We start from the raw sequence: 25,911 nt of genomic DNA on the forward strand, positions 1-25,911 counted from the left end.
AAGTAGCCCGACCGAGTTGCGTAGAAGCCGAAAGATCCGAATCTTTTTAGACAGCAAAATTAGATGGATCCCGGAGAAGAGCCGGAAGTCCCATCACCATCTCCTTTCCGTTGTAAATGTTCACATTCCCGCCATCATCGCGCGTTGCTGCGAAGCGTCGCGTTCACTGTCAACAAGAGATACACCGGAGAGCAGGTGAATGCCGGCGAAACTAAGTTTTTACCCCCGGAGGACCACCAACAAACACAGTACTACATTCTGTATGCGCGAAGGCGCGTCTTCCACCGTCTTCAGGTAAAGAACCGGTGAGTTAATTACGCCGTGACTCTGTTTCCATCACCAAATTACAATCAGGCAAATTAGCCACTCAGTTAGCTGCTCTTGCTAGCGGGTCAGCTAATGTCGGCCTCCTCCATCCATTCAGCGTCCGCAGAAAACAAGACGGAGTTACCCGCTTCCCAGACGTTTAACTGGGCCTCGGTTTTCTTCCCAGGATTGGACCGGACGGGAACGTTTGTGTTCTGTCAGAATAATTCTGCTCGTCGCAACCAAACGCAGCGACACAGAGTTGTCAGTGTTAGCTAAAACAAACCGTAGGTTAAACAGATGAGATCCCAATTAAACCGTTAATGAGCGAACAGAAACAGAATGAAATCCAGTCTCTTCTGAGGAAAGTATTTCTGTGTTATACCGTGTAGGTTCTGGTTGGTTCGGGTCAACGTGGACTTTGTTGTGACTTAGTAAAGCTGTTTCTGTAAGACTCTTATATTCAACTCTGGGTTCTGTACCTACAGCTCTAAACGCAAATATTAAACTGCTTCATTTGCTTCCTATTACTTTTTAACTGTTTTTGGAAGTTCTCCAATGTTCTGAATCTCTTAAACATTTGTTTGGGTTGGATTTACTCAACTCATTGAATACCCATTAATTAGGGAATGTTTAAACTTATAAAAGACTAACTGATGAATCATTTAAACCGGATTATCTGGGAGCAGAATATAAAGAAATGAGGAGTGGGGCTAGAATAGATTTTTACTGTCCCTCCTTCATTCCATCCATCCTCTTGTTGCTCTATTTTTCCACATATCCATCCGTCCATCTTTCACCTGTCCACCCATCTATTGTTGCATCCATCCTTTCATGTATCTCCTCCCACTTTTAGAGGGCAGCTCATGCCAGGAAAATGTCCAGGAGGTAAACTCTGGTATTTCTCTGCCCAGTTGCGCTCTAAGGAATTCCCAGTCCAGAAGGGGGATTGGCCCAGGATCTTTTCCCAGCTAGAGGTGTAAGAAAACGTCTAAAAGGAGACATCCAGGAAGCATTCTAATTGGATGCTCGGACCACCTCAGCTGATTCATTTGATCACATTGTAACATCGTACAGATGACAGTTTTTTTCGCCGTATCTTTTGGGCAGAACCTAACCAACCAACAGAGGAAACTCATTTCAGGGACTTGAGTCCGTATCCAACCGCAGGTGACGGTTGGAACATAGATGATCCAATAAATAGAATTTAGCTTCTCAGTTCAGGTCCTTCTTCATCAGGATAGAGCAGAACAACATCCTCCTTACTGCAGACGAAGTGCTGTTCTGTCCATCTTCCCATTAATCCAGGTGAGAAACCTGTCGTCAAGCTTTGAGGAGCTGCCTTCACCACCTTACTGTTACTCAGTAGTTGTTGTCCAGCCATTTACCATGTTGGGCGACTGACTCGCGTTGTAGGAGTTTGTTCGGGTTGCCGATTGGAAGCCTGTTCTGTCCGTCTCAGTAGTTGCGTCCCTGGGAAAGACACTTCACCCGCCTTGACTGCTGGTGGTGGTCAGAGGTCCTGGTGGCGCTGATTGCATGGCAGCCTCGCTTCTGTCAGTCTGCCCCAGGGCAGCTGTGGCTTATCGCTGTCGGTGTGGGATTGGGTGGATGACTGATTGTAGTGGAAAGTGCTTTGGGGTCCTAGACTAGATAAAGTGTTATACAAGTCCAGGCCATTTACTTGATAGTTTTTGCTAATGCAGACCATGTATGACTAATGATGTGGTTGGGCCTTCATATTACTCTCTACTCTCCATGGACAAACCCGTATCTGTGGTTCTGCTAACACAAAACTGGTCTACGTCTTGTTTTAGGAATTCTTTGAAGGTGCACCATTGGGATAGTAAGCCATGGCAACCTTAGTGCCCAAACTCTCCAGTGGTGGCACCGTTAAGATCCGCTTTGACAGCATTGACCTGGGTACCACCAAATGGAGAGAAGGAACGTTTGAGATTCTGGAGAAGGACAACAAAGTTAACCTCTACTTGAGGTTCAGCGGTGGCGGAGCCCCCAAAACCTTCCAGGTAGACCTTTTATTGGGTGGACTGGTAGTGGTGAATACGCATAATGAAAGTAACATGTTAAGATGGCTCAGAAAGAACATGGATGTGCCTGTAAATCACACGTAGCAGTGAACTTGGATAAGCTTTTTAACATAAAAATCTTCGTCTAAAGATTAGCTCGGCCTCTCTAAGGAAGATAACTATTACTAGTTATTGAAATGAGACATAAGGGTGGGCTTATACAAGTTCATATTTGCCTGATAAAGTGAACATAACTTGTAGTGAGAAAGTGGATGAAGTGTAGAAGTGGATTTGAATGTTTCTATCAGATCAGTCAATAATCTGAGCTTCGTTTTTCTATTTAACAATGAAGTAATGCTGAGTGTTTAAACAGCAGTCTTAGTCATTTGACTATTTTCTGTTTCCATCAGCTGAATCAGAACGTGAAAAGCCTTTACAAGAACCTGAACCGGATCATGCTCACCCTGAAGGACAGCAGTGTCATCACCTTGGATAAAATGCCCACACAGCTGGTCCAGAGAACCAAGGAATATCTGGAAAAGCTGAAGCCAGGAAAAACGGGTAATTACACCGCTGCTCACCGTCATCCAATCAATATCTGGAAAACCCTTCTAAAGGAAGATCTTGAACCAAAACGTATTGAATTGGCCTCCAAAGATTGTCTGGAGAAAACCCAGAAAATACTGACTGGTTCTCTTCACGACGTTTGTGTGTCAGCGTCTGTTGGAACCATACATTTACGATTTTAACCCCCTGCTAGCTAGTTTTTATTTACGGTTATCTAAAAACATAAAGAAATGCTATTTTTGCAGATGCTGAATAAAGCGTATTTTTTCAATATGTCACAACATACAGTCATATTCAATAAATTAGAATATTACTGAAAAGTTCATTTATTTCACGAACTCAATTCACAAAGTAAAACACATTATATAGACATTTCCACAAAGACTGATGTTTTAGAGCCCGTACTTCAGTTAATTATGACGATTTCTTGTTAACAGCCAATGAAAACAAGACATTTAAGATTAGAATATTCCATCAAACCAACAAAAAAATTGAATGCAGAAATGTGGGCTTAATGAAAAGTATGTTTAATACCTGCTTAAAGGTTCATATTTTAGAAAGGCATTTTTAATCTGACAAACTAGTTTCATCACAACGCATATTCTAATTTATTGAATATGACTGTATATAAATTCAGGCATGATGCAAATTAGCAGCATTAGGCATATTTGGGCATAATGTTAAACACATTTTCCAGTCTCAGGTAAGTTGATTATTTTATTAATGCTATTATTAATTAGGGCTTTAAAATTCATTAACAGAAGAAGTTTCTGAAAAATCCAGTCCATCCTCAGACAAAATACAGCTTCATATTGTAAAATCCCAACTGGGTTTCATTCACTCTTTCCCCGCTAGATGGCGGCAACGTGCTTTCAGTTCAAGCCTTGTCAAGTTCAGACAACAGCAGTAGTCTAAAAGTGGTTCAACTCTGTCTCTTATTACTAATTATTGACTTAGTCTTTATGCTCTTTGATATTTGAAATAATGTGTTTTTGTTCTGAAGTTACAGTAGAGGAGGTTCCTCTCTTCTACCAAATAAAATTTCACTAAAACCACAAAACACCACTTAAGTCTCCCACAAATATATAAATATAGTTTTATTTTTCTATTAGAAATTAGGGAACTACTTTAACTGAACAAGCTAAGTAAATAACTTCCATTTACAGAACTAAGTTGGCTTGTTTGGGTCTCTCTCTGTGTGAAAAAATATTACTTCTGGTTTCCAATTAAAGCATTTATGTGAAACCTTAGGATGTAACAATGGTAAACTGGCTTGTATTATTCAATATTTTTGCATATTTTGTACATGTATCATTTATTTGGCAATAAAGCCTTTGGTCTTAATCATTTTTAAAGATAAATGCAAGTAGCCAGTAAAGAAACTTGTGCAGGGCTTGGTCAAGTAAAGCTTGCAGTCTCTGCAGGTTTAAGAAACTCACCTATGCTGCAGGGCATTAGGGTCTGCACTGAGTTCTACATGCTCCTTGTGATGTTTTTATTTTATTTTAAATTGATTAACCTGAAGGTGGACATTGAATTCTGATCATAAAGTTAAATGGTTTGTCTGTAGCTGCAGCTCTTGGATTATTTGCAGCTAAAAATGACTGAAGTTCCAAAACCTCGTTTAAGATACCTGCAGGTACCGTTTCTGCCAGCAGGTGGCAGAGTTGGTCCATTTAATGGAAGTTTATTGTAACTGTTTCTAAACGTCTTTCTGACTAAAATGAATTATTACGATGTTTAAAGCAACATTAAGAGATTAAAGTAAATACTTTGAGACTTTTTACTTTAAACTTAAGTCATTATCAGAGCAAACAGTCTTCTGAGTAAAACACAGCCAGCTATGGGAGCCTGGATGGTCAATCTGGGAGTGAGAAGGCTTAATAATAAAATGTGTCATTATGGATCAACCCATAGCATTTATATTCTAATATCGACAGAACGACATTTGACCTTTCTCAGTCTGAGGTGAACTTACCACTTATTACCAGCTTTGTTTTATCAGATGTATTTAAATCTGTACCAAATAAATCCGATGAGTTTCTATGATTAATGTAAATACAAAAAAACATTTCTAATAGAAGTAACGAGAAGCTGAACATCTCAGTAATCCACAGTGTTTACAAGGAAACCGACGTATCAAACAGGCATCGGTCTGAGCTGCTGCTCGTAAAGACAGCTTCATACACGCAACCTCAGAGCCGCTCCAGTTTCCCCATCAATGTGAGCAGCTCAGAGTCCTGTGCTTTCTTTGTTTCTCAGTTTTGAAATCCTCTCATGGAAGCGCAAACCTCAGCGTGCTCAGTAACCGCTCGATAAAAAACAAGAACAGCCCATCTGGGGAAAGACAGGTGAGCAACAGTCTAAAGAAGAAACTTTAACCTGAGCATTCTCAGAAAGAGGAACACTGACTTTTGACCCCAACCATCCAGACAACACCGAGGCGACAGAGCGCAGACGGCCGGGACGACTCGACCCCGCGGAAACCTCTGAGCAGCCCGAGCAGAGCGGCTTCCACTCCGACTCGCAGCGGGTTGTCTGAAAACAGGTGCGATGCAGATTTCATTGATTTCACAGGAATGTTTCGTTACACCTGGCAGTGTTCAGTCCAGTTTAGTGAAGCTTGTGTGTTACTGTGTGTTTCAGGGGCGAGAAGAGAAAGAGGCTGCTGAACTCTGAAAGTGACCTAACTGAGGACTACCCCAAGGAAAACGACTCCTCCAGGTGAATGCAGCAGCAGCTGTGGTGGTTGAGCTTCATTTTAACCTGCAGAGTCATGTAAACGTGTTACAGTTGTACCAAAGAGCAAGAATCATATCATTTCTGTTTATTAGCAACAACAAGGCCACTGCAGATCCATCCAGGAAGTTTCTGCTGAGCTGCAAAGACAAGCTGAAGCAGGCAGAGGAGAACAGGAGCTCAGGTAAACCAGCATCTCCACGGCTCAGTACGGACCGCTGGTTCTGGGTTCTGGGTCTGGCTGAGAACTCAACAGTTTGTGTGGAGTTGTGAGGACACTTGCATGGTTATTAATGCAGCTCAGGACAAGTTTCCTCTTCAGGAAAACAAAAATGCTCAAAAGTATTCATACTCCCGGCAGATTTGGATTTAAATAAATGTTTTTCAACCAAGAAGTTTTTTTGTGACAGAAATGAGATGATTTACCAGGTCAATCAGTAAAAAACAAGATGTTTTTAGATTATGTTAATTAGTATGACAGCATTCAGACCCGTCTTATAATGGCTGAACAGCGTCTTGTATGTTTCCACTGGTATTATTACAATCTATCTCTGTTCATGAGTGCCAAGTGAGGTTGGAAGGCCTCCGTGCCATCACCTTAATCTTGAGATCCCACCACAGATTCTCTATCAGGAGTCATCATCCTTATATGGAAGAGCAGGTCTGGTTTTTTTTTGTTTGTTTGTTTTTAAGAGGGCGAGGCTCAAAAAACATATTTATGGTCAGAAATGTTGTTTTTTTTTTTAAATTTTATAAATAACTGCCTTGAAAACAAAAGCGAATTGTAATGAAGTAGTTTCATTGTTCACGTTTTTAGTTTTTCTGACCCTAAATGAACGTTTTTGCTCCTCTTACCTGATGTTTAACTCCAGCTCTCCTTCGTTTGTAGCTCCTCTGGGCTCCACTCCTCTTCAGCCAACGTCGTTCTACGGCAGCCGCTCTGTAACTAAAGACTACAGCCAGAGCCACTCTTTTCTGGACAGGTGAGTTCCTCTAAGGTGAGATGACATTTGCTCGTTCGCTGCTGGTGACTCCATGTATTGATTATATTTCAGAGGTCCCAGCACGGCACAGACCCCCACTGGCAAGAGAAGCTTGATGCTCCCCAACCACTCGACTCCCTTCAAGAAGGTCCGACCATCTCTGGATTATGGAGGCTGGAACAAACAGAGACCCTCTAGTCTGGCCCAGCCACAGCCCCCCCTGCAGGGGTAAGAAATGTTTACTTGATTATTAAATGGATTATTCACCTTTTGTTCTCCCTTAATAATGAACTATTTTAAATGCATCTTTATTTGTTTTGTTGTTTAAAAGTTTACCTGGTGATTTATTTCCACTACATGCTGTTATTCTGAAGGAAACTGTAGCAGACATTTGTTTGATCTTGACTAATTCGTAATGAGAATAGTGATTTTCTGGTGGTTGTCTTAAAATGTTTTTCTGTAAAAATACAGGTTTTCCAATCTGGGCAACACTTGCTACATGAACGCCATCCTTCAGTCGCTCTTCAGCCTCCCTTCCTTCTCCAGCGACATGCTGAAGCAGAGCATCCCTTGGAAGAAGGTGCCCATCAACGCCTTGCTCAGGTGCTACATTGAGCTCAGTCAGCATGCAGAAGCAGCTTTAGTTGTCTGTGCAGAACTTGACTCTGTCTGTGTTGCAGGCGTTTCGCTCACCTGATGGTTAAGAAAGATGTGGCCTGTCCAGAGACCAAAAAGGACCTGTTAAGGAAGGTGAAGAATGCCATCTCCTCCACAGCTGAACGCTTCTCTGGAAACGTGCAGAATGTAAGATTTGTGGCTGGAACATTTTTGTGGTTTAAAGTTGTGACTGTTAGAGTATTTAGGTAGAGATGCAGCAACAAGTCGACTGGAGTGGGCCAATTTTCAGCTTGATCGGCCCTGACCATGATCCACTAACAGGAAGCTAAAAGAACAGAGCTTTTACCAGTCAGTGAACCCACCATGGTCTGTGCTACTAAAACGTTCAATCTTTCCAGGTTTTCCTGACTCTGGGTCTGGTTCCGGTTCCTTTCATGTGAAACAAATGGAGCTGGAATAAAAAGTTAAAACAATCAGGAGCCTGGAAGAAAACGGGCTGCATTAAAACGTTTGGAAATACCACAACAGACTCATTAAAGCCTGAATGTTTCTAACGGATGATAATTCCACATTTAGTGTAAAAATACAAACCTGCCTGAGTGAAAAACTCTCCCCTGTAATTTTTAAAGCCTTTTTCCAGCAAGTTTAACATAAACTTGGAGAGGATGATGCACTCGTGATGAAGGGGAGGCTTTTTAATTCAGAAACGCTAATAAGGTTAATTCCACATCTTGAGCTTCTAACAGAAGCACATTTACTTGTCTTCAGTCCGTGAGGAAGACGAGGGTCAGTTCTGAGATTTGAAGTGATGACTTGGTGAGGAGAATGCTCACGTTCTTTCCATTTCATCTGGACAGTGATTGGTTGAGAGGAAGAGCTTTTATATTCTTGATCTCTAATCTGGTTTGGTTTCCAGCATAAGTTACCATGGTGACGGACTCGGGGTAAGAACCGGCTCTCGGGTAAAGAAAATCCCAAACTGAGCCTGAAGTTACCTTAAAAAACCACTAATCCTGCTTCCTGGTCTGGAAGCTGTCACTGAGTGAAGATCCAGACATCCAGAAGGTCTATAATCTCAACCTGTTTCCTGTTGATAGGATGCTCATGAGTTCCTGAGTCAGTGTTTGGATCAGCTGAAGGATGACGTGGAGAAGATGAACAAAAACCTGACAATCGACACCGCTGCCTCCTCTTCATCCTCTGCGCTGTCCGAAAACGCTGCCGAGGCAGCGGCGGCGGTTAAAGTGGAACCTGGTGACGAGGCCGACACCTCGCGCATCTACACCTGCCCTGTGGCTGTCAACATGGAGTTCGAGGTGCAGCACACCATCACCTGCAAATGGTGAGGCCTGCCTCGTCCTCTGCTGCTCCAGTAATTTCTGTTTCTGTTGCTGCTGTGATGGGTTTGATGGTTGGTTTGGAGGCTGTGACGCTTGTCCTTCGCGTTGCAGCTGCGGTGAGGTGGTGAACAAACGTGAGCAGTTCAATGACCTGTCCATCGACTTGCCGCGCAGGAAGAAAACCCTCCCGCTTCGCTCCATCCAGGATTCCCTGGATCTGTTCTTCAGGGTGGGTTTGCTGCATCATGATCCTCAGTATTCATGAAGGATTCACTAAAGATGTTAGCATTAATACAACCTGACACCTGCTGGATGCATATGTTTGCAGATGGAGGAAATTGAATACTCCTGTGAAAAGTGCAGCGGGAAATCAGCAACTGTTACTCACAAATTCAGCAAACTGCCCAGGTATCTGCAGACACACACACTGTTCAACTCAGCACCTACAGAACCAGCTGATCACTGATGTTTCTATCTCAGAGTGCTCATCCTCCACCTGAAGAGGTACAGCTTCAACGCTCAGTTGTCTCTGAACAGCAAGCTGGGCCAGCAGGTTCTGATCCCCCGATTCTTGACCCTGCTGTCCCACTGCACCGACTCCACGAGACCCCCCATCAGCCTCGGCTGGACCTGCCAAGCCTCCATGTAAGACCCGTTTCAGGTGGCTTTACTAGGACTTGGTGTTCCAGTACACTTTGAGTCCCAGGAATAATCTGCTCATTACTTCTGGTTTTTTAAAGGTCCAGGACGCTTAAAACATCCCAATCAGTCAACGCCTCCACGACTCCTCTGAGGTGAGTTTCAGAAGAACTTCAGACAGAACATTACATCTAGATGTGTCTTAGAAAATCAGAATATTATTGAAAAATGAATTTATTTCAGGACTTAAAGGTTCTGTGTTGATTTTTAATAAACATGAAAATATTGTGATATAATTATCCCTCAAAAAATCAAACTCTTACATCAGACCCATAAAAATGGATTGTTAATCCATAAATGTGGACCTTTTGAACTTGGTTGGAGCTCCTCTTGTGTGATGGCATGGATGAGATCAGCCTGTGGTTCTGATGAGGTGTTCAGGAAGCCCAGGTTGCCTCAGCTCATCTGTATTGTTAGTTCTGGTGTATCTCCTCTTCCCCTTGACAGCAGCCCATAGGTTCCCTGTGGGGTTTAGGTCAGTTTTCCTGTCGTTACCATGGTGATCAACGCAGGTATTGGTACCATTGGTTGTGTGGGCCGGAACAAGTCCTGCTGAAAAATGAAATCAGCATCCTCATAAAGTTTGTCAGCAGCAAGAAGCACGACATGCTTTAAAATGTTCTGGTAGATGGTTGCATTGAATGTGGACCTTAGAAAACAGAGTGGACCAGAACCAGCAGATGTCATGGCACCCCAAATCATCTGTGACTGTGGAAACGTCTTGCCATACTTCAAGCAACCTGGATTCTGACCCTCTTCACTCATCCTCCAGACTCTTGGACCTTGATTTCCAAATGAAATGTAAACTTTACTTTCATCTGAAAACAGGACTTTGGACCACTGGGGAACAGTCCGGTTCTGTTTCTCTGTAGCCCAGATAAGACAGTTCTGACACGTCTCAGGCTGAGCGGTGTCGTGGACATCTGTGTGGTGACCTTGTGAATCCAAGCTCTAGAATGGGTTTTGTTTTATTAACTTCGTACAGCTGCAGTTGAGCACCAGCTTTTGCCATTTTTTCCTTCCACTCAGTTTTCCATTAGCATGCTAGGATACATATGGCTTGTTTAGTAATGGCGGGAGCCAACGATTGTCTGCTGGACGACTGTCCAGTCAACCTAGTGATTGTGTGGAACATGGTTATAATATTTCTGTTTAAACTGGTCTGATGTAAAATTTGAATTTTAGCAGAAGTAAAAACTTGAAATATATCCTAGGTTAATACTAATTGTTGAAATCATTCAGCTTATTAATGGGTTAAAGATATTGAGATGCATCTGTAAAACCCCCTGAAATAAAGCAGAAGTCGTCCTTCGACGTTCCTTTTCAAGAGGTTTTATATTTTGTGTAGAAGGACGGGAGGAAAATCTACCAACTCCAGCTGCAGCTCAGTCCTGCTGGACTCGGACTGCGAAGACGAGCCCACCAGGAAGGTGAACACCAGCTGCAAGCGGCGCCTCAGCATCTGCCTGCCTGAAGACGACGGCCGTCCAGAGGAGGTGAGCAGCGGCTCACGCCTCAGCGGTTCTGAGCCTGCCTTCGGTTTCCGGTCCGTTTGGACATGAAGTTTCTTGTGTTTTTTAGAAGACGGCGACAGTGGATCCGGCAGAATTCAGTGGCATAAACGATGATGAAATGTTGGCTGCCGCGCTGGAGATGAGCCGGCAAGAAGCCGGACTGTCTGCCGCGCCGGCGCCGGCGCTGGAGGACGAGCCGACCAGCAGCCCGGACACCGGGTTTGGAGACTCAGATGTTCATGATCTGGCTTATCACACAGATCTGCTGGAAACAGACAACAAACAGCCTGCAGGTACTGTGACCCGATCTGATTCAGACGGGTCAAATGGTTCAGATCTTACTGGGATTCCAATGTTTAGGGCCAGTTAATTAGATGTTAAACCAGCAAGCAATAAACTCACATCTGTGCAGATGTGCTGGATTCTCTGGATTTGACCATGGATGAGAACAAGGAGAACCAGACTCCAGAAGGTGTGCAGCAGCAGGGAGAGTTGGACTGGGTCCAGCAGTACAGTCTGGACCAGGAGAGGGAGGAACAGGAGCTGCAGCAGGCCCTGGCCCAGAGCCTCCAGGAGCATGTAAGACCAGAACCCACGAGGCGCCTGCTCTGATCCGTTGATGATATCTAAACCTGAGCTGTTCTGTCCTCATGTAGGAGGCCCAGGAGATGAGAGAAGACGACGATCTGAAAAGAGCCACTGAGCTTAGCCTCCAAGGTAGGAAGAACATCAGTCCTTCTAAAACATCTCTGCTGTCTGGTCAGCAGTTCCTGCTGAGCACACAGCAGAGATGTTTGCTCAGCAGGAACTTGCTGTCGTCCAACAGAGTTCAACAACTCTCTGCCGGAGCTGCTGTGCTCGGATGACGACTCCGGTAACGAGGACATTCTGGACATGGAGTACACTGAAGATGAAGCAGAGACCCTGAAGAGGAACGCTGAGGTATGGGATGTTCTGATGTCATTTACAATCTGTCCAGGAATGCATGAAGTATTTAATAATGAGCATCTGCTCTGTGATCCGCAGGCCGGAGACTTGGCCAACTCCTACAGACTCATCAGTGTCGTCAGTCACATCGGGAGCAGCTCTTCTTCTGGTGAGCTCCTGCTTCTGGTCCATCTCCATCACAGCGTAGATAAAACCCCCCCAGTGTCCTCACCAGGGGTCAGATATGTGCTGTTTTCTTGATCTGATGAGTTATTGTTTAATAAAGATTACAGACATTTCAGTTTGTCAGCAGATCTTTCTTCACTGCTGAGTTTATCTCCTGACATTTGAATCAGTCTGCAAGATGGAGATGATTCCTAACCTGCACCACCAATAAAGCTGGTTTCTGATCTCCTCCCAGGACATTACATCAGCGACGTCTACGACATGAAGAAGCAGTCGTGGCTGACCTACAACGACTTGGACGTGTCGCGCACACAAGAGTCAGCCGTGCAGCGAGACCGGGACCGCAGTGGATACATCTTCTTCTACATGCACAAGTGAGTAGATGCTGATGATTTGGTGCAAAAGACCTACTGGACCACTGAAGCACCTTGTTGCAATAAAAACATCCTGATACCTCAAACGTAGATGAAATGAAGGTGGATCAAGGTGACTTTCCTCATAGACAGAAAATGTTTCTGAACTGCACAAAATATGAAACGGATCTACCACAATGCATCAGGACAATGGTGTCCACACCTTAGATGGTGGATCAGGAAGCATCAACTGTAGGGTGGCTGTAGAAAGCCATCAGAACCATCACGATGAAGGGAGCTCCTGTTCCCCATCTGTCCCCTGCAGTCCGGTGTTTTAGAAGGTTCCAGGTTTAAAATCTGGACCACAGTTAAAATATCATCATAGCAAACTGGAGCCATATTTAAACAATTACTCAAACATTGGTGGGAGAACTGGAACGTCTTGGAAAACAAAGATACATTTATGGGTAAAAAAAATGGCTTCACAGACAAGAACCTCTGAAAAGGGTCTGATACCTTCAGAAACCCAGAAGAACTGTTCCTGAAGACCATGTCAGAAGGTCACAGGAAGAAAACATGAGGTTGTTCTGGCAGGGTTGATCAGAAGCTACGTATGTTTCTGTTTCAGGGATGTTTTCGAGCAGCTTTCTGAGACGGAGCGATTGGGATCCAGCTGCACGTCTGAAGCAGGAAGGAACGTCCTGCAGCCTCTCTGAGATCTTCAGATGTCCAACTACTCTGATCCCTGGTAGCTGAAGCTGTCCTGAGGGCAACCTTCGGTACAGCTGTTGAACATCTTCCTCACGGTGGACTCCAGGCGCTCCTCTCTGTACCACTGAACGAACCCGTTTGTCTCTGGTCGCAGACGGGAAGCTGTTCTAACGTTCTGTGGATGAAACTTTGCCTCCAAGTTTTTGAGGCCAGTTTTTTTTTTTTTTCTTCTTCTATGATTTAATTGTTTTTGGTGTCGCTTGTTTAAGCAGATTTGGATTTGAACCATCAAACAGACGCTGCTGGTGCTGTACAGATTGTATGTTTGCAGATCCTTTAGTTCTCATAAACTAAATAAAGATAACTTCTCTGTTGGAGTAAAAGCTGTAGCAGAGCTGGAGGGTCCTGGTATTTAGCGGGTTCATTTTGGTGCAATATGTGGGTTCTGGCACAGAGCGGCCGGTTTGGGTCAGCCAGGATGTTTTCCGGTTGCTTTTGTGCTGCTCTGTGTGTTCGGTTGTTCCCACGGTTTCTCAAGCAGATGTCCGTCAGTTACTGAGCATTTATTAACATGTGTCCAAGCTTTATTTTGAAAGGTGCGTAACTCTGGTGTTGGATGTTTGTCGGATGTTGGTGAACATGAAGCCAACAGATTTTTATGGTGTTTCAGCAGAGCTTGAAACACTGAATCTTCAGTATTTATCAACTTCAGGTTTGCTTAGAAAATAAATCTAGAGAATTCTTGTTTCTAGTTTTTAATCCACTGTAAACGTGTCTGTCATAATTCACCCTGATGCGATGATTTCCCTTTAAGATTGATGAAATGAACTGATTTATTCCCGTGTCTGAGTGAAACCCTGCACTGTCGTGTGAAGAGGCTAAAATGTATTTATGCAGTGAGAGTGGAAAGCTTTTTCTACCCTTCATACGCTGATTCTTCCTTAAACCAGGTTTTAATAAAATTATAGTCAAAAGTACAGACTGGATTATTTCTTTAAAGTTTCAGTGATGAAGATGTCCTTCCAGACGGCTGCAGCAGCTGGAGGTTTGACATTAAACCATGAACCTCAGCAGTGGATTCAATTAGTGCAAAACATCTAGAGCGGCGCCGCTCGCAGGCGGCCGTCACGTTTCTGGGCCGCATGGCTTCATGAGCGGCTCCAGCTGGCGGCCGGTGAGTCTGTTGAACTCGCCCAGAATGTACCGCTCCCTCTGCAGCATCTGCAACAAAACAATGTCTTGTTTATTTCCTTCCAGCAGCAGCGAGCCAATCATCTGAGGATGTCCAATGTTTGACAAGTAAAGGTTAGAAATGCAAAGCAGCACAATAAGAACTTTCTTCATTTATTTCAACTGTAACAACTTCCTGAAAGGAAATTCAGGAATGAACTGAATCTTAAATGTGGACCTGGAATATTTAATCTGTCTCCATTAACTGGATTACAGGAAACATTTTCTCTAACCAGCTTTTCCCACTACGTCTTCATCCTTTTCCCAACATTTTCAAGACGACCTGCTGCTAAGGACACCAAGCCGTGAAGACTCCCAGGTGTTGTCCCGTTCTGTCTTCAGGTGTTCAACAGTACAACGGTTGTCCCATTTCTGGTTTCTAAATTCAAGCAGCCATAACCACCTCTTCTTCGGCCACACCTTAGGAATGGGGTTTTCCCTCGTCTTGGTGAGAAATGCATGGACCTCACCTAATGAAGATGTGGTCTTGAAGACTGCAGATGTTCTACTTTTCCATGGGAACTGATGCTACTCCATCATTCCAGGAAAAGGTTTCTGACAACGGGCCAGATGCTCCTTTTCCTCTTTGCTCCATTTCTTCCTTCTGTGTGATGGTCCATCCCAGATGCCTCAGTGGTTCATGCAGTCTGATGCCTCAAGGTGTTGAGGAGATGCCTCCACCTCTGGACAAGCATCAGTAATGTTTGAGAATGTAACTCTGTGGTAGAGCTGAGCAGATGTTCCCACAGAACCTCCCTGATCCGTGTGGTTCTATCAGCTGCTGACAGGAGGAGGATGATTCTGGATGCAGAGCCAGCTGAAGGATCAAAGGTCATGGCTGTCCAGCTTAGGCTGATTCCTAAAGTTCCTCAAGATTCCTTGAATGGTATTCTGCTCTGTAGATGGAGAAATATGAACATGCCTTCCTGGTTTCTTATGACAAACTGAAGATCCTTGGGCCATCTTAGACACCAGAGCTCCCAGAGCTGTCTTGCTGTAGGTTGTGTAGGAAAAGGTCAAAAGGTTCTCTGTGATGGGTGAGCGTACATAACGAAGGCCACTGGACCCGGTCATTTTAAGGTGTGGAAACAATCGACTCAGTTTTAACCACGATGTTCTTAAAAAGTCTTCCTGAAACCTTGGATGAGACGGAAAATCAAAATGTCTCTCCCCATCTTCACTCCTGATTTGGAGCGATTGAAGTAAAATCTAAGCAGAACTACGTCCATTAAGGACCAACAGACCTTCATGTCTTGAAGTGAAGAAGGTAGTAGAACATTAAACTGCCTCCATACACACCTCAGTCCATTCCTCCTCCGTCTCATGCCTGTAGCCCAGCAGGTGACAGATCCCATGAGCAGTGACCGCCTGAAGGAACAGAAGAAATATTTGATGCAAACCAGTGAAGATACCGTAGATCAACGGCTGTGGTGGACAACCGTAAAAAGCTTTCAGGTGGAGTTACAACTTCTATTGCTTTAAAATTATGACCCCAAGCAAAAACTATGAAATCATTTCTGAATGACGTGCAGCAAATAAGCCACTTCTGTCCAGATTAAACATCTGCAGGGAGAGCTGGTCTCCAACACCTGGAGAAGGAAAGCTGAGGGCCACCATGAGTCCTGTAAGGAGCAAACAGTGAAAGCATCCTGATCCCATCTATGTAGGGGGTTGCTTCTCATCCAAGGGAGAGAGAGGACTTCCTCCTACTTCCACCCAGGAACGCTGCCATGGATGAAGAGTGGGATCAACTGCAGCACCACGACTCAAGGCTGGAGTGATGATGAAGCTGTGGTCAGGGAAACTCCGGATCTGAACCCCACTGAGAAGAACCTGTTGGTTCTTAAAGAGCAGGTGAAGAAACAGAAGCCAACAAACTACTGGGGTCAACTCCAAGCTCTAAGACGACCAGAATCAGTCCGGATTTGGTCCAGAAGTTTATCCACAAACTCGGAAGAGAATTTCAGAAGAACTCTGGATAAATCAGTTATTTCCAGATAAAAACCCTTGAAACTCATTAAATATTTAAACTGTTCTTTAGTAACCACAGAAACATGTCAAACCTGAAAATGTCTGAGCTATAAAAACAGTGACTCACAGTAAGAGCACCATGAAGATCTAGAGATTCCTCCTGGCACTGCTTCATCACGAACTCGACCCCCAGGAAGATGTCTCCAAGGTTCAGCTCATCCCTGTGAATGGGGCAAGGCAGCTTTCCAGGCCTCAGGTCCTGTAAAAACAGGTCTTTTAAAAGGTTAAATATGAGAAAAACTTCATAAATGTGTCTGAACTCCTTATAGAAGGAGGCAGGAACCATCATTCTGATTTTTCTTGGCCATTATTCCTCCATTTCCATGATTATTTGATTATTGTTGGTTCAGCAGTCGTCCCACAGCGATTACAACAAGATGATGTCTTCTGGTTCTGATGGATCATAAAACTAAACGCATTTTCCCTTCACACCAAAACCCAGCCTGGAGATGCATGTCTCAGCAGAAACACCTCTGGTCACAACTATGGAGACTTTTTACCACAGCATGGTCCGTTTAGACTGATAATGTTGCTCAATCTGGACTCAATCTGGATTCTGACCCAGATTTAGAAACCTTTTTCCATTTAAACTACTTTCAAGCTCACATGCTCTTCTCCAAAAACATGAACAGGAAGAAGTCTGGTTCTGTAATACAGGTCCTTCTGAAAATATTAGCATATTGTGATAAAGTTCATTATTTTCCATAATGTCATGATGAAAATTTAACATTCATATATTTTAGATTCATTGCACACTAACTGAAATATTTCAGGTCTTTTATTGTCTTAATACGGATGATTTTGGCATACAGCTCATGAAAACCCAAAATTCCTATCTCACAAAATTAGCATATTTCATCCGACCAATAAAAGAAAAGTGTTTTTAATACAAAAAACGTCAACCTTCAAATAATCATGTACAGTTATGCACTCAATACTTGGTCGGGAATCCTTTTGCAGAAATGACTGCTTCAATGCGGCGTGGCATGGAGGCAATCAGCCTGTGGCACTGCTGAGGTCTTATGGAGGCCCAGGATGCTTCGATAGCGGCCTTTAGCTCATCCAGAGTGTTGGGTCTTGAGTCTCTCAACGTTCTCTTCACAATATCCCACAGATTCTCTATGGGGTTCAGGTCAGGAGAGTTGGCAGGCCAATTGAGCACAGTGATACCATGGTCAGTAAACCATTTACCAGTGGTTTTGGCACTGTGAGCAGGTGCCAGGTTGTGCTGAAAAATGAAATCTTCATCTCCATAAAGCTTTTCAGCAGATGGAAGCATGAAGTGCTCCAAAATCTCCTGATAGCTAGCTGCATTGACCCTGCCCTTGATAAAACACAGTGGACCAACACCAGCAGCTGACACGGCACCCCAGACCATCACTGACTGTGGGTACTTGACACTGGACTTCTGGCATTTTGGCATTTCCTTCTCCCCAGTCTTCCTCCAGACTCTGGCACCTTGATTTCCGAATGACATGCAGAATTTGCTTTCATCCGAAAAAAGTACTTTGGACCACTGAGCAACAGTCCAGTGCTGCTTCTCTGTAGCCCAGGTCAGGCGCTTCTGCCACTGATTCTGGTTCAAAAGGGGCTTGACCTGGGGAATGCGGCACCTGTAGCCCATTTCCTGCACACGCCTGTGCACGGTGGCTCTGGATGTTTCTACTCCAGACTCAGTCCACTGCTTCCACAGGTCCCCCAAGGTCTGGAATCGGCCCTTCTCCACAATCTTCCTCAGGGTCCGGTCACCTCTTCTCGTTGTGCAGCGTTTTCTGCCACACTTTTTCCTTCCCACAGACTTCCCACTGAGGTGCCTTGATACAGCACTCTGGGAACAGCCTATTTGTTCAGAAATGTCTTTCTGTGTCTTACCCTCTTGCTTGAGGGTGTCAATAGTGGCCTTCTGGACAGCAGTCAGGTCGGCAGTCTTACCCATGATTGGGGTTTTGAGTGATGAACCAGGCTGGGAGTTTTAAAGGCCTCAGGAATCTTTTGCAGGTGTTTAGAGTTAACTCGTTGATTCAGATGATTAGGTTCATAGCTCGTTTAGAGACCCTTTTAATGATATGCTAATTTTGTGAGATAGGAATTTTGGGTTTTCATGAGCTGTATGCCAAAATCATCCGTATTAAGACAATAAAAGACCTGAAATATTTCAGTTAGTGTGCAATGAATCTAAAATGTATGAATGTTAAATTTTCATCATGACATTATGGAAAATAATGAACTTTATCACAATATGCTAATATTTTGAGAAGGGCCTGTATGTCACTATTTTAAAGCAAGCTCCAGATCTGGAGTCTGTTGGGGGTTCGGACACTAGCTGCATCGACACCGATCCCGATGCGTGTTTTGCGGTTATTCTATTTTATGTGGACCTCTCGGAGCCGCTCACCTCGTAGAATGGAAATGACAGGACGTCTGTTGGCGCGTCTTTCTTCCTGTAAACGCTGTTGATCTGTTGAATCCTGCGGTTGTCCACGCAGATGACGCCCAGGTCGAACTTCTGGATGCCCAGGATGTGTCTCAGGGTGTCCACGTCCCTGCGCAGCCTGGCCCGGCGGAGAGGAACCACCTTCTGCAGGTTCCTCAGGACTACTCCCATTTTAAACTCAGGAGGAGATCCAGGAGGTGTGGAGACAGAACCTCAAGCCATGGATACGCCCGAACCCTGCATTTTGGCCTCTGATAAGAGCCAAGGAGAACAGCCTCATTGGTTTCAATCAGCACACAATTCAATGTGACACCATCAAACCGGTGCTGAAGTTGGCTTCTGATTCACAACTTCCGATTGGGCCTTTAAAGGGCCAGTTCATTTTTCTGGATCACTTTAGATCGTCTTCAGCTCAGAATCTAAAATACTGAGTCCGATCAAGCCTGAACTGGATGATCTTTGACAATATTCAGAGTCCTAATGAATTCACATGGTTCACATTTTCAAGCCGAACAGATCTAGAGGTAAATAAGCCGTAGCACTTTTTAACGTTCAGGTCCTGACAAACCTTTCAATGTGAATCTAAATCAGGATAATCCAGTTCCCGTTTGACCAGAATAAATGCAGTGGGTTTCACAATAAGCCCTGATGTCTTAATGGAATAAAAATCTTTTAAATAGTTTCTTTTTAAACAATAAATGTATTGAGTACGGTGGCCGGGGGGTGCAAAACACTTTTACAAGTACCGAAACAAATTTACATTTCAGAAAACTAATTTACATTTCAGAAAACTAATTTACATTTCAGAAAACTAATTTACATTTCAGAAAACTAATTTACATTTCAGAAAACTAATTTACATTTCAGAAAACTAATTTACATTTCAGAAAACAAATTTACATTTCGGAAAACAAATTTACATTTCAGAAAACAAATTTACATTTCAGAAGACAAATTTACATTTCAGAAAACAAATTTACATTTCAGAAAACTAATTTACATTTCAGAAAACTAATTTACATTTTGGAAAACAAGGTTTACATTTCAGAAAACTAATTTACATTTCAGAAAACTAATTTACATTTCAGAAAACAAATTTACATTTCGGAAAACAAATTTACATTTCAGAAAACAAATTTACATTTCAGAAAACAAATTTACATTTCAGAAAACAAATTTACATTTCGGAAAACAAATTTACATTTCGGAAAACAAGGTTTACATTTCAGAAAACAAATTTACATTTCAGAAAACTAATTTACATTTCGGAAAACAAATTTACATTTCGGAAAACAAATTTACATTTCAGAAAACAAATTTACATTTCAGAAAACAAATTTACATTTCGGAAAACAAATTTACATTTCGGAAAACAAATTTACATTTCAGAAAACAAATTTACATTTCAGAAAACAAATTTACATTTCAGAAAACACTTTTACATTTCAGAAAACAAATTTACATTTCAGAAAACAAATTTACATTTCAGAAAATCAACCGGAAAGGGAATGTACCAACGCCGAGGCTGACCCGGAAGTCAGCCTCAGGGCTGCATCCTTCGAAGGCCGTATTTGTAGGCCGATTACGTTACAGCGCGGCGACGAAGGCTGTCCCAATTCATGAATCATTCTCCCTCAAATGCTGCCGACAAATGTGTCCTTATTTTGTCCGATTTGAAGGATGCATCGTGAGTATCCTTCGCGGCCCATCATTTCCCATCATTCATTGCGGGTCGAAGCGGATTGGTCAAGCAGGGGAAGCCATGGCGGACCATAGCAACAAAAGCTGTGAGTAAATTGTGGAAAATTACACTTTCTGTGACACAAATTAACTTCTACAATGTTTTTAGTGCGGGAATATAACTATGTAGACGTGAAATATCTGCTTGATTTATCAAGACATCGTTTTATTTCAAATGTGCTCCGACGTGTTCGGAGTTTTCCGTTCCCACCGTAGTAACCGGCTCGCCTCGCCAGTCCAACCGGCGGTGAGGTGAGCTAGCCCCGGTAGAGATCTGACCGGACTATCGGTACTAAGCTCCCGCTGGCAGTCATCACAGTGAACGTTTAACACAAGTGATTTCTAACAGTTTATGTTATTATTTTAATTGTTACTGAAAATCAATTTAACATTTCAGGTGATATTAAGGTTAACCAGAATAAATGGACAGTTTTATGTAATCCAACCGTATCGCTGGAGAGTGTGATTGAGAATAAATAAGCTTTACAATATTACATTTTAATGAAGAAATGTGCTATATGTTTTAAAAGTTTATTTATAATTCAGTTAGCATTATAATTTCTGATTCCAGGTACAATCCAGAGACAATCATGTTCAGGTAAAAAAGATGTTTGATTTAACTAGCCAATAAACAAAGAGATAGCAACTTTATGGCTAATGTATGTCGACATATTTTATATATATATATATAAACAACAACTTTAAATTTTAAGATAGATGGGAATTATAAAGTATTTGATCCCCTCTGGCTGTTCTTAGATAATTATATAATAATGCAGTGTTTTTGGTGTATTAGTATCTTCTTGCTTTGATCACTTAAAATATCCAGAAGCATGCCTTAAAAATAATGTTTTTCCATCTCCATTCTTCCCTTTTCTAGACCAGACCTGAGTGTCCCAGTCCTGAAACGCTTCTTCAACCAGGAGGACACCAAGCCTGATTTTCAGCTGAGCAGGGAGTCTCTGGCTTAATCTTTTGCACCAGGATAGGCAACATGGATGGGTGCTACTATTGAGACCTTGGTTTTTCTTTTCTTGGTGGCAAGTGGCACATCCTACAGAGTGGTCTGCAGAGTGTTTGGGATGCCTCGCTCTACTGTCCATCGCATCGTCCACAGAGTTACAGAGATCGTGGCTATTCGTCACCAGGTCATCTACCTTCTAAAGACCCCTGAGGATTTAAGGCAGTGTCCCGTGAGTTTGCAGGGCTGGACGCCACAGAGCTTTTCTTAAAGCTGTGGGTGCAATTGACGGCTGCCATATCCACTTCAGGTGTCCAAGCAGCCTTGATGGTCAGTGCTACAGGAACAGGAAACTCTTCCCTTCCATAATCCTGCTGGCAGTTTCTGAGAGCCATTTTATTGACACGTATGTGGGCTGGCCTGGGTCAGTGCATGACTCTAGGGTGCTCCGCCACAGCCCGCTGTACAGTTTATCCTCCTCCAGGGCATTTTATCCTTGCTGATGGAGGGTACCCATGCCTCCAATATCCACTCCCCCTCATCACTCCCTAGAAGAGGACAAGACAAGGTGTGGGAGCCCAGCGCTTTAACAGCATCATTCCAAAAACACGCTCTATAATAGAGCCTGTTTTTGGAATGATGAAAACCAGATTCAAGGCCATCTTCCTGCAACGCTGGAGATGCACGACACCTTTGTACCTCATGCACGTTTTGACCTAGATCCATTTTATATATACATTATACATAATATATACACATACACATATATGCACCCTCTTTTAAATAGTTTTCAGGTCATAACAGCATGCACCATCCTCCACAACATCTGCCTTGGTGCTGGGGATGTCATGGCCCCAGAGGATGACCCAGAGGAGGTTGTAGAAGAGGATGAGGGTGAGGTCGGGACTGACACAGTCAGCGTTGCTCTCTGGCAGGACCAGCTTTCAGCTGAGGTGTCTGCCCTGGAGGAGGTACCACCAGAACATGACTACTGTGTCAGCCAAGTATAATATTATAGATGTGATTCATTTTTGAGGAGTATAACTAATTGTAATATTTTGTGAGCACCATCTTCTAATTCTGCATTTTTCCGATTACCTCTTAGTGATGTGGCAGCCGTCAATTCAGCCAGCCCTTTAAACCCACTTGATGGACGATGACGTGGACAGCGGAGAGAGGCATCACAAACATCTGCAGACCTCCTGTGTGATGCTTCACTCAACATCCAGAAAGACAAACCAAAGGTCTCAGTTGCAGCATCCATCCAAGTCTCTGACCTTGTGAAAGATTTAGTCACATCTCCAGACTTTCTGTTCAGAAAGACATCTGCCTCTTTGTTTTGTTGAAGAGGTTTTTCCAGGAACTGGTCACTCAGGTTGATCCTGCTGTCTCCATTATAAATACTTGTACATAGTTTTATTTTATGCCTTTTGTCTTATAATCTTGATCTGTTTGAATTTTTTCTTCCCTCATTCTGTTTAAAATGCTGTTTGTATTTTTCATAATAAATTCTGTTTATAACTTTAAATGAAGTTGATGTATTGTTAGATCAAATGTGAATAACATTAGTGACAAAAACTATTTTGAAATTTATTAGAAGACCTTAAAACTTTAAGAAACAATCTGAACAAAACTTAATATTTCTTTTATAGCACCTTATTTTGGTGCCATTCTTTGGAAAACAGTCTGTCCATTCTCTGTGCCCTCATGTCCTCCCTGATCAACTCCATCAACTCATCTCTGTCTCTCTTTCTTTTCTGACCCCTTCCTGCTGGCTCACTGTCTTCCTTCTCCATCTGGTTGCCCACCGCTCCGCTTGGCCCTGGAGTGTCCTCAGGGATGGAGGCAATCAGGACAGGAGGTGTTGTGGAAGACCTCTGACCCAACATCTCATCCATAAGGACAAACCAGGGCCAAGTAGCAGCAGTGGACTTTTCACTGACTCCCTCTCCTGACCCTGGATACTTACAATTCTAAAGTTAGAAGGAAGAAAAGAAGAGTTGACTAAACAGAGAAACCAACAAGACTTTTAGAAATATTTTTTTTATTTGTGTGACATGAGAACTTATGAACATACTTTATATTCTTTTTTTTTTTTCAAATTGTCCCACATTGTTTTGGCCTGCAAAGGGGGTGACCTTCCCCTGTTGGTCCATCTTCTCCAGAATTGTCCTAAACCGAAAGAAGTATGTTAATCACTGGATGGATATTTATGAAAGTTAGAAAGATAAGAGTTATTGAAACTGGACAGAAACTGACTGTAAAGAATGTAGTTATTGTACCTCCAAGCCACGATGGCTGAGTTTTTAGCTCCAGTAAAAAGGTGGTGGTTCTCACTCCTGAACTTCATAAACTGGCCCGTCTGCTGCTTTGTACCTAAAAAAAAATATGAAAATACCCAAAAAAAAAAAAAACCATCTTGCTTAATATTAGAGCAAAAATAAAGCCTTTTTTAATTTCACATTTGTCTTAATTTGAAGAAAATATTACAAATATTTCTAAGCAAATGTCTAAAACAAGCTCTTTCAAACTTTTCACTTCTTTACTGAGATTCACTTACATTTGGAGGTTTATTCCTCGTCGGGTTTACCTGGAATCAGAAATTATAATGCTAACTGAATTATAAATAAACTTTTAAAACATATAGCACATTTCTTCATTAAAATTAATATTGAAAAGCTTATTTATTCTCAATCACACTCTCCAGCGATACAGTTGGATTACATAAAACTGTCCATTTATTCTCGTTAACCTTAATATCACCTGAAATGTTAAATTGATTTTCAGTAACAATTAAAATAATAACATAAACTGTTAGAAATCACTTGTGTTAAACGTTCACTGTGATGACTGCCAGCGGGAGCTTAGTGCCGATAGTCCGGTCAGATCTCTACCGGGTCTAGCTCACCTTACCGCCGGTAGGGCTGGCGAGGCGAGCCGGTTACTACGCCGGGAACGGAAAACTCCGAACACGTCGGAGCACATTTGAAATTAAACGATGTCTAGATAAATCAAGCAGATATTTCACGTCTACATAGTTATATTCCCGCACTAAAAACATTGTAGAAGTTAATTTGTGTCACAGAAAGTGTAATTTTCCACAATTTACTCACAGCTTTTGTTGCTATGGTCCGCCATGGCTTCCCCTGCTTGACCAATCCGCTTCGACCCGCAATGAATGATGGGAAATGATGGGCCGCGAAGGATACTCACGACCCATCCTTCAAATCGGACAAAATAAGGACACATTTGTCGGCAGCATTTGCTCGGAATGATTCATGAATTGGGACAGCCTTCGTCGCCGCGCTGTGACGTAATCGGCCTACAAATACGACCTTCGAAGGATGCAGCCCTGAGGCTGACTTCCGGGTCAGCCTCGGCGTTGGTACATTCCCTTTCCGGTTGATTTTCTGAAATGTAAAAGTGTTTTCTGAAATGTAAATTTGTTTTCTGAAATGTAAATTTGTTTTCTGAAATGTAAAAGTGTTTTCTGAAATGTAAATTTGTTTTCTGAAATGTAAATTTGTTTTCTGAAATGTAAATTTGTTTTCTGAAATGTAAAAGTGTTTTCTGAAATGTAAAAGTGTTTTCTGAAATGTAAATTTGTTTTCTGAAATGTAAATTTGTTTCGGTACTTGTAAAAGTGTTTTGCACCCCCCGGCCACCGTAAGTGATACCAATGAACTGTATAATAAATAATCTGTATTAAAGTATGAATAATCTAGCATTTTGACCTATTATGGTTTTAAACTGGCTGGCCCAGGGTCAAGAACACCAGTAAAATTACAATTTGTTTTATTGTTCTGAGCTAAAACTTAAATGTTTCACAAATAATAATAATAAAAAAATCTTAAAGAATTTTAATGAGAATAATCCGGTCTAAGACTAACAAAATAAATGTCTTACAGATTCTGTACTGGATTTGATCCAATGTGGTCGAGAAGCTTCAAAGTATTGACATTTTCAGAATTTTCACAACTAAAACAAAAATATTTTTTAAAAAGTATGAATATTTCAGACTAGGATTAAGAAATTTAACTGTGACAGATTTTAAATTCAATCTAATATGAGGTAGTCTGGATGTCAGAAAGCATTATGCGTTTATGTATTTTCAAAAATATGGTTAGAGACTGTAAAAAATAAAAATCATTAAAAACAATCCATGTTTAATGTCAAATTATCATCTTCCAGTTTGAACACTTTAAATATTTTGGTTTTGAAACCAGATGTAAGGGCATTTCTTCCACATTTTCGCAACTAACAAAAAATTTCACAGGTAAAAGAAAAATATGTTTCAGAGTTTCATTAATCCAGTGCGAAATTAACACATTATCATACTAAAGATTTTGAATCCTACCTGATCTAAGATGAACAGTGGTTCTTAAGGTAAGCTGCCCTGCAAGTTCAAGATGCTTCCCCGCTTTAACACACCTGATTCAAATGAATGCAGTTCAGCAAAAGCATGTTAATCAGCCATCAAATGAAATCAGGTGTGTTGAAACAGGGAAACATTTACAACATGCAGGGCAGACTGCCTAGAGAAGC

The 25,911-nt window shown here is 42.4% G+C and overlaps 2 protein-coding genes across 5 annotated transcripts; one reads left to right on the forward strand and one right to left on the reverse strand.

The window, feature by feature from the left end:
- Positions 1–88: 88 nt before the first annotated feature.
- usp37 (ubiquitin specific peptidase 37) lies at positions 89–13,949 on the forward strand. Of its 3 annotated transcripts, none has more exons than XM_047371042.1 (24): positions 89–305; positions 2,124–2,333; positions 2,744–2,894; positions 5,163–5,251; positions 5,333–5,448; positions 5,547–5,624; positions 5,735–5,823; positions 6,529–6,622; positions 6,695–6,850; positions 7,094–7,225; positions 7,303–7,426; positions 8,338–8,582; positions 8,692–8,809; positions 8,909–8,988; positions 9,061–9,225; positions 9,321–9,374; positions 10,628–10,775; positions 10,864–11,086; positions 11,206–11,372; positions 11,450–11,510; positions 11,620–11,735; positions 11,820–11,889; positions 12,142–12,280; positions 12,888–13,949. In XM_047371042.1, the coding sequence occupies exons 2-24, from the start codon at positions 2,160–2,162 to the stop codon at positions 12,973–12,975; spliced, it is 2,877 nt and encodes a 958-aa protein (XP_047226998.1). In that variant the 5' UTR covers positions 89–305; positions 2,124–2,159; the 3' UTR covers positions 12,976–13,949. The 3 variants fall into 3 exon arrangements, with proteins under 3 accessions (XP_047226998.1, XP_047226996.1, XP_047226997.1); XM_047371040.1 differs by having other exon boundaries at positions 90–305; positions 10,861–11,086; XM_047371041.1 differs by having other exon boundaries at positions 90–294; positions 10,861–11,086.
- ybey (ybeY metalloendoribonuclease) lies at positions 13,905–25,788 on the reverse strand. Of its 2 annotated transcripts, XM_047371043.1 has the most exons (5): positions 25,724–25,788; positions 18,627–18,916; positions 16,299–16,430; positions 15,500–15,568; positions 13,905–14,191 (listed from the first exon to the last, which is right to left on the reverse strand). In XM_047371043.1, exons 2-5 carry the CDS (start codon positions 18,834–18,836, stop codon positions 14,096–14,098), a joined length of 507 nt encoding a protein of 168 aa, XP_047226999.1. In that variant the 5' UTR covers positions 18,837–18,916; positions 25,724–25,788; the 3' UTR covers positions 13,905–14,095. The 2 variants fall into 2 exon arrangements, with proteins under 2 accessions (XP_047226999.1, XP_047227000.1); XM_047371044.1 differs by lacking the exons at positions 15,500–15,568; positions 25,724–25,788 and having other exon boundaries at positions 18,627–19,016.
- Positions 25,789–25,911: the final 123 nt, after the last annotated feature.

This window comes from Girardinichthys multiradiatus, chromosome 7, assembly GCF_021462225.1.
Source record: "Girardinichthys multiradiatus isolate DD_20200921_A chromosome 7, DD_fGirMul_XY1, whole genome shotgun sequence".
Classification (NCBI taxonomy): Eukaryota; Metazoa; Chordata; class Actinopteri; order Cyprinodontiformes; family Goodeidae; genus Girardinichthys; species Girardinichthys multiradiatus.

Coding starts and splice junctions, on each gene's coding strand:
- ybey (XM_047371043.1), bottom strand. CDS start 18,836: ATGGGAGTAGTCCTGAGGAACCTGCAGAAGGTGGTTCCTCTCCGCCGG. Junction 15,569..16,298: donor ATCTTCATGGTGCTCTTACT/GTGAGTCACTGT, acceptor CTGTTCCTTCAG/GCGGTCACTGCTCATGGGAT. Junction 14,192..15,499: donor CGGAGGAGGAATGGACTGAG/GTGTGTATGGAG, acceptor GTTTTGTTGCAG/ATGCTGCAGAGGGAGCGGTA.
- usp37 (XM_047371040.1), top strand. CDS start 2,160: ATGGCAACCTTAGTGCCCAAACTCTCCAGTGGTGGCACCGTTAAGATC. Junction 5,252..5,332: donor GCCCATCTGGGGAAAGACAG/GTGAGCAACAGT, acceptor CCAACCATCCAG/ACAACACCGAGGCGACAGAG. Junction 7,427..8,337: donor TCTCTGGAAACGTGCAGAAT/GTAAGATTTGTG, acceptor TCCTGTTGATAG/GATGCTCATGAGTTCCTGAG.